The sequence below is a fragment of the Carya illinoinensis genome, chromosome 14 (assembly GCF_018687715.1).
Source record: "Carya illinoinensis cultivar Pawnee chromosome 14, C.illinoinensisPawnee_v1, whole genome shotgun sequence".
NCBI classification, from domain to species: domain Eukaryota; kingdom Viridiplantae; phylum Streptophyta; class Magnoliopsida; order Fagales; family Juglandaceae; genus Carya; species Carya illinoinensis.
The window spans coordinates 4119947-4128731 of record NC_056765.1 but is presented as its reverse complement, the minus strand read 5'-3'; the positions used below and the strand labels follow the sequence as shown (position 1 = coordinate 4128731).

Here is an 8785-nt window from a genome sequence, read left to right as displayed (position 1 = left end):
AGAACAGTGGGGGACAAAGTGGAGAGTGTAGGGTTTTTTTGTTGTTTTGCTTTATTTCCCTTTTTGTTAAGTGAATAATTGAAATAGTAATTCCCTTTCCTCTTTTGGAGGAGAAGGGTGGTGAGTCCCTATCCTCTTTTGGAGGATGAGGGTGGAAGATCTCCTCCCTCTTTTGGAGGGTGGGAGTGGAAGGTGTGTGTTTTTCTCATAGACAAGTCGAGATGGACACTTCTGTTTATACAGAGTCTTCCATCTCAGAAGGGCTGTGTCGTTAGAGAGCTTTTCAGAAATTTTTTAGACAATGTCCGACATAATGAAAGTTGTGTGCGGGGGGGCTTATAACCGATGAGTAGTTGGCTAGTTAATCGGGGTCTGTACTCGGATTTTTTGGTCACAGCTGTAACTTCCTTCATTCATGAATTGAATTGGAGTCTATTTCAAAAAAAAAAAAAAAAGAACTTGTTAATACTGATCATCCTCCACATTCTGAAAGCTAGCTGTCAATGTACCTAGACGATAGTTTATACGGACTAATCCAAGCTATGGATGAAAACAATGAGAGTTACAAAACACATTAAGAAAGAGAATTAATTTGAGTATATATAATATGTATGGAAAAGATCAAATTAGAGGGATATTATTGGATGTATTATATATTATATATTAAAAACAAATCAAAAAATGCATTTCATTATATTTGGATACAAAATAAAAGAGTTAAGTCATGATGATCAGCAAAACAAATATTCCCAATGCATGCTCACATCAACTTACTTACACATTATATATATATATATTTATATAATGCCAATTTATATTTCTTTTACTTTCATTTTTATTAATTTTTAACAAAATTTGATTTTATAACTTCGATTACAAGCTTTCATGAGGTTGCATGCATGCATGCATGGGGGCTCTCACTCGGAAACCGTTTAACTCCTTGAATCATTCAGCCATTCTTCTCCTTTTTTCCTTTCCAACTCTTTATTCAATACAGGACATATGAATAACATCCATAAAAGATGAAGGGAGATAGCGAACCCCTTTTCTAGCAAGTACCTGAGTTTTGGACAGTCGATGATCACCAATTCTACAAGGGAAGTGAGGTGTTGAAACCCCTCCTTATCCAAAGATTTCAAATTTCCAAATGAACAGATCAGAAGATTGGTCAGAGTGGTGGGCAGCAACAACCCCCCAATAAAGGACTCCACATGATCTTCTAATTTGTCACTGGTGATTGTCAACCATTCAAGAGAGGGGAGTATTTGCAAATCCCATCCCTTCCAGTTTGCAATGAGTTTCTTACACCTGACGATCACAATTTGCTTCAAATTGGAAGGCAGTCCCCCTTCTGGAAACGACTCAACTTCTGGACAACTTCTTAACTCCAAATAACAAAGAGACGGAAGGAATATATGCATCTTATTTGGCATTGACCTCAAGCTCTTACAATCGTTGACGATAAAGTTTGCAAGGTTAGGGGCACGCAATCCTCCTTCTGGAAAAGATACAAACTTAGGACATTTATGGATTCCTAATTGTGATATCACTAAATCACCTCCATGTTGTTCTAAAGATTTCAAATTGTTGCGCTTCTCGATTTGAATACTCTTCAGATTTGGAAATAGGTGTAATGAAATGGATGTAAGGGAATCATAACAATTTGTCAAGTGCAATGCTTCAAGGGATGAATATTGTCGGCGCATGATGGGGAGCTCTAACTTACAGTCGATGATATGAAGTTTGGCCAATGAAGAAGGATGTACGGGCAACTTTGCTCTCAATTTGGGGTAATTCTTAATATACAACTCTTCAAGTTGAGAAAATGTTTCAACTTCATTTTCGCCACTCGAGTGAAGCCAGTTTTCCCAATTCGACAAATTCTCCAACCTCATAACTTTCAAACTTCCAAATGGCTTCATTGAAGAATTACTACTATTTTCATAAAACTCTGGACCCACAGTAACAACTTCATCCAACCCATCAATGTAGAGTTTATTAAGAAAATGTAGTTGCCCAAGGGGTGGCAAGGCACTACAATAATCAATTAATTCCAACTCAGACAATGAAGGAAGCCCTTGCCCTATCCAATTTGGAAAACCGTTCCCGCCGTAGCATTTGAGGGTGAGACATTTCAAGTTTTCATGGGGCTGTAGATCTTCAAGTACATCTCTTTGACTTTCCGAAATACCAAGTACTTCTTTTGGACGATTCCATTCTAACACCAACTTCTCAAGGTAACCCTTCGTCTTCAAGCTTGCATCCTTGGCTGTTCTAACATTTTGGAGCTCTTGAATCAAAAGCTTTCCCCGAAGATTTATTAGTTTTCCCAATTCTTCAATGCTAGACCCACTGTCATGTTTGTTGACGACGAATTTTGTCAACGTCTGGAGACATTTTAATCTACCAATTTGTATCGGCATCTCCTCTAATCCTTGAGTTTTTTCAAATTCAAGATGACGTAAATTAATGAGTTTCCACATATCTCTTGGCCATTTACCCAACATAGTACACTCTGATAATTTCAACGTTTGCAAGTTGCACAACATACATATGGAATCAGGCAACCTGTTAACAATTGTGAAAGAAAAATCCAAATAACGTAGATGTTTCATTTTGCTAAAATCAAACAACTTAATAATCATATCCTAGTTGCTGTAGAATAGAGAGAGAACTCTTAAGCCTATTGACGAATCTGTAGGTACCAAGAGATCCTCTCCATTCTTCTTAAAGTAATCATTCAAAGATGATAAATAGCCCATTGACAAATTTATTACCAAGAGAGTGCGCAATTGCTTGGCCTTGAAAAGATGCTTTTCAATCTTCTCAATGCCAAAACTACGTACGTTGAAACACAATAAATAGCGAGTCATCTCTCCAATTTCTTTTGAGCTATCAAACTCCATTGTAAAGCCAAATTTCCCAGTCACGGATTTTGCCAAGTCGTTGACAAGATCATGCATTACAAAGCCTGACTTAAATAAACAACTTGATTGTTGAAATAATGATCTTGATACAAGATCATTGAAGTAACTATTGCCAACTTCTTCCATAGTTTCTATTTCGGATTGTTGCAAGAAACCTTCCGCCATCCATATATAATAAGACTAATTCATCTTTTTCGAAAAGATAATCTTTTGGAAATATCGAACAATAAGCAAAGCATCGTTTTAAATTTGAGGAGAGATACTTATAACTTAACCACAAAGCCGGAATAATGTTCGTCTTCTCCATGGGAACATCCCATAAGTTGCTCTTCAATATGGTTGTCCAATATCTCTCGGCATGATCTGATTTAGACCCCAAGAGATCGCCAATGGCCTTAATTGCTAAAGGTATACCTTTGCACTTTTCCACAATTTGCGTACCTATTTCTTTTATCTTTGGATTTGCATTGGAGCTACCACGACGAAATGCATGTTTTTCAAAAAGGGACCAACAATCATTCTCTGGTAATAGGTCTAGATGATGAGTTGCAATGGCGTGCATGGCCAATGCAACACTATCATTCCTTGTGGTGACAAGGATCATACTTCCTCGAGTCCCATAGTTCAAGAGTTGGCCTAGATAGGAACTCCCGATGCTTGGGTTTCTTGCTCCAAACATCATCCAAAACAAGGAGAAATTTCTTCCCGTTCAAATTCTTCTGTACTGGAACTTGAAGCTACTCTGGATCCTCAGTAGAACGAGCTGACGAAGTTGCAGACTGACTTATAATTGATTTCATTACATTGGGCACAACAAATTCTTCTGAAACACAAAACCATATTTTAAGGTTGAAATGTTCTTTTACCCTACCATCATTGTATGCCAGTTGAGCAAGGGTAGTCTTGCCGATTCCCCCCATGCCAACGATGCAATCACGCACCTTTCATTGCCACTCGCATCAGACGAGAGCAATAAGTCAATTACTTTTTTCTTGTCCTCATCCCTACCAAAAGTGTCGGACTATGAGACGTAGGAAGTGGATGGCCCTTCTGGATATGGTTTTTCTTGAGCTCCTACTACTTCATGTAGACCCATACAATCCTTTTGCTATGTTAGGTCTTCAAGTCTATCAAGTACCTCTTCAATTTTTTTTTATCTACCTTTTCGAGAAAAAGGCTCAATTAGGAGAGCAGAGAAGGAGTTTAGTAAATTTCCTACCAAGGTAGGAGATTCAGCATCCTGCAGCTTGCTTTGCAAGGCTTCAGTAGCAATCTCATCCAATATGTCCTCCGCATCGTAGATAACATCCTTCAACTCATCAACCCAATCTTTCACAAAAGAATCCATAAGTTGCTTTTCCTCCGAGTCTTCAAGCACAACCTTCACAGACAGCATTGCATTCTTCAATTTCCTCAAGAGCACTTCAGTTGGTTTTCTGTTGGGAGCTGTTCTGACACAGAAATGATTCTAAATAAATGAGGGACGAAATTTAATGTGGTTCGGCAATTGCCTACGTCCACAGCTGCTGTAATTTCACTATGAAATAATTTTTACAGAAATCTCTCTCTTGTAAACTCTCTCTGCTCACCTACTCTGTTTCTCTCTTGTAAACTCTCCCACACTTTGTCTGCACACACGCAGCACTCTCTGTTTTCTCTCTGCTGCACTCTGTCTGCACACACACACACACCTCATCACAGCACTTCTATTTATAATACTGATTGGGAGTCGTCGATGAGAAGGTGCAGTTGAGAGGAGGTGTAGCCGCACCTTTTGAATTCGGTGCATTCGGTGCCTAATATGCCAAATGAACAAACTGTACATGACTCATCGTTTTCTCTTTTTTATTTTCTTTTTGTCTCCATCTGCAACATTTTCTTCCCTGCATGAAGTGAAGGACCTCACGAGATGTCATTCTATCAAACAACACGCTGAGTGAAGCAGAGAGAAATGCCAAGCCCACCTCAGCCATGTTTTTCTTCTTGGGAATGAAAGAAATCAATGGAAATGAGGGAAGGATTTTTTGTAAACAGCAAAGCAAGCTCAGGTTGCAAGAAAATTCTTACTATAATAAAATGAAATAGGAGAAATGTCAGTGGCACATGCCCTAGTCATGGGTCATTGACTGATTGGTCATTGATTGAATTTCTGAGAAAGTTCGTGTGAGAAAATGGTGAATAAGAATATGATAGTGAGAAATTAAAATTTATTACTAGAATAAAATTAAATAGGAAAATGGCTGACACGGGGTAGTCTGTCATATTGTCAAGATAACTCATAACCTTTTATCATCTGGCCGGCAGCTCTCAAAGAAATAAAACATTTACCAGTTTGTTTCTGTGTCTCATATATTTCACTATCCTCTCCTGGCTTGTTTTCCTATTAAGATGTTAAATAAGATGTCTTTCTTCTTTAATTTGGAACTAATTACAAAAGAGGTTGGCAATACCAATATTAATACAAAAGAGGTTGGCAATTCTTTATCCAACGACATTAGTGTAGGAAATGATGACTTTAGCAATTCTCTTAACTATACCAAGATGACTTTAGCTTGGTTGGTAATTTTTTTTCTAAATTATTTATTTGAATCAGGTTTTTGTCAAGTCAATGTCTAACTTACTTTTTGTTTAAACATTTGGTTGGATAAATCATACATGATTCAAAGAAATTTTGTGCACTTGACATATTCGAGGAAAGCATGCCTTGTTTGCGTATCTCGTTTTATTCTACCTTTTTTTTTTTTTCCCCTTTTCAACAATGATATATATATATATATATATATATATATGAAATTATGCGGTTACAATATACAAGATTTCAGAGGAGTGAGAGTCCTCAACAGTCATTTCAAAACAAACAAATGCAACAAAAAAAAAACCTAATTTCAGAGCCAAAAGCTTAGCTCCCACTCAATCCCACTAAGGAGATGCTGCTTAAAACGGTTCTAAAATAATCTGATAAACAAGCTATTAAACTACAACTTGAGCGGGACGTTTTATTCTACTCTACTCTCATTGTTTTATTATCTCTATTTTTACTTTGAATGTCATTGAATATTTCATTGTCGGTGGAGTGAATGCTACCAATATTTCAATCAATCTTTTAGAGTTTTGTGAACTTATTTTTTATGTGATATCTTTCGTAAGCGTTTTTGAAAGAAAATAATCCTTCTTTTATGTCTTTTGTTATTTTAGTTCCACCCACCTTAGCCGCATGTTTTCTTTCTTTAGTGAATGAAATCAAAGGAAATATTTAAGTTAATTCTGATAAATTATGTCGCTAGAAATTATAAATATTTGGGCCATTATATACAGCCGAAAATACTAATTTCCTGCTAGAAAGTTCAACAAAGATAAGTTATTTATTGAGAGTGCACGTACTTCATTACTATAAATTATTTTATTATTAATTTTTACTTATTATTATTATTATTTATTATTTTGCACTTATTTTTTATTATTATTTATTATTTTATTATTATTATTTATTTACTTTTTACTACTATTCACAACTTTTCTCCTTACTTTTCAACACTAAATCAACCTTAATCTTCTCTTATTGTTATATTTAATTTTTTTTTTTTTATATTTTTACTTTGAATTTTATTGAATATCCCGTTGGCGGTGGATGAATGCTTGGCCTGGAACACTTGATTTCTTTTATTATTTATAGAGGGGTAGAAGAAAATAATCCTTGTTTCTCTATCTTTTATAATTTTATCTGTCTGTTGGCACATGTTCTGGCGATTGATCATTTATTGATTGGTATGAACATTGAATTCTGATTGTGGATTGAATATATGCATATCATAAAATTTCACTAAAGGAAAGACCCTTCAATAATGTTTTTACAATGTTGATAATTTCAAAAAATTAATTATTGCTGGGATATGAGAGCTGTTCATGTAAAACGTTTTCAATCCTATCCTGTCTTGATGCAGAGTAGCCAGCCAAAAGTTGCAAAATAATTGTCCTTACTCCGGATGAGATGGCCTACCAGTTCTACCAGCGGACATTGCTTTTGAAAATGAGAGAGATGGCAATCCGTTAAACAAAAACATTTTACCACCATTCACCATTTAATGCATGCATGGTCCCCTTAGTAAATATCTCACAAAGGAACTCATCCCTTCTGGTGCTAAGTGGACCACAAAATCCGGAGGGAAAGAAGAGTCAAAACTTAAAAGTGTCTCACTTGGATGAATCTCCTCCACAACATTTTTATTTCAACCCATTCTTTCACAACATTAAACATTATCAACGACGCCTACGGCCCTCCCCTTTATTCCCAATCACTATTAGGTAATAATATTGCAAGTGACTTCATAGTAAACTACTATTTACTTCAACTAGATTAATTATTCAGAAAATAAATTTCAAAAAACTGATTACAAATTGAAATGATGAGCAATGTGGTATATCAAATTGTAATTTTTTTTTTCAAAGATAGATTTAAAGTGCCATATCAAATTACGGGAGTTTTAGTTAAATTTTTTAAATTAGCACATCTCAACTGGTCTTACTTTATCATAGCAAAGAAAAAGGAAAAGGCTAAATTGTACAGCGTAATTACATTTGAAAAAATAAAAAAAATTCAAAACCGTTCATCTTAAATTTCATTCATTCAATTTTACAGTAAAGACGACCTTTGAATAAATAAATAAATAAATAGATAAAATTGACACATTTTCAAACACTTTCTTTCCGTATTTATAGAGGGGAGAGAATAATCTTTCCATTTTGTTTTCCTTTCTTAGAAAATAAAAAGAGATCACCTTTTATCTATCAGTTGGCACATGCTCTTGATAATTGATTTATTTGTGACGAACTTTGTATTCTAATTATGGATTGAATGTTTGCATACATCATACATTTCATCTCATTGTGAAAAATGAAGGAAAGACCCATCTTACACCATATATTTTGCAAAAAATTATCACTACTTCAAAATGACAGCTATTCATATAAAACATTTTCAATTCTACCGTCTTGATCAATGTCTGCAGTCGGTCAGAAATTGCAATTATCCACTCATAGTTACTTTTTCAAAAGAAAAAAAAAATCTATTTATTATTATATTTTTATCATCTTTGTATTACTTTATAATGTGATATTAAATTATTAGAAATTATTTATTATATTTTATTTATAAACCTATTATTTAATATCATATCATGAAATGATGAAAAAATAATAAGAATTGAAATGATAAATAGTATTACTCTTTTCAAAATGCTTGTCCTGATGAAATGGCCTATCATCAAGAAAAAAAAAAAATTAATTTATACAAATTCTAAATAGTTAAATTTCATATAACTCATTAAAAAAAAAAAAAAGTGTAAAAAACCATTATCGTAGTGAAAGACCGCCATTTTAAATCAAACAAAGAAAGAAGTGAAATCGAAAATATCTCGTAAGTGCGAAAAATATCTCATAACAACATTATAAAACATTTCCGATATTTGAAAACGGGAAATTGATTTACACAAAATACTTTTCACAACACATTATATAATAATATGTTAAATGAGAGATAGTTTTGTAAAACAAATTCTATAAAAATAACATTACTTTATAAAAATAACTTCATCTTAGAATATTATTATAAAATATATTGTAAAAATATATTATGTGTATCATTACTCCATTTCTATATTCCTCAAGAATTAAATAAACAAATGAAAGGCAAGTTAAAGTTATTTAAAAGTTAAAAGATAACTCTTAAAGGTGGCTGGTGATGGCAGTATCCGGCCGAATTTGCTGCCAACTCTAGTGTACTTCCTTTGTCGCAATTGGTACGCAATATCGAGTAATCAGATGGGATAAAGATAACGATAAACACACGTCACATCTTATTA

General features: G+C 34.1%; 1 protein-coding gene across 1 annotated transcript; it reads right to left on the bottom strand.

The window, feature by feature from the left end:
• Positions 1 to 932: 932 nt before the first annotated feature.
• LOC122294720 (putative disease resistance RPP13-like protein 1) lies at positions 933 to 3606 on the bottom strand. The gene is made up of 2 exons (XM_043103640.1): positions 3203 to 3606; positions 933 to 2568 (listed from the first exon to the last, which is right to left on the bottom strand). Exons 1-2 carry the CDS (start codon positions 3604 to 3606, stop codon positions 933 to 935), a joined length of 2040 nt encoding a protein of 679 aa, XP_042959574.1.
• Positions 3607 to 8785: the final 5179 nt, after the last annotated feature.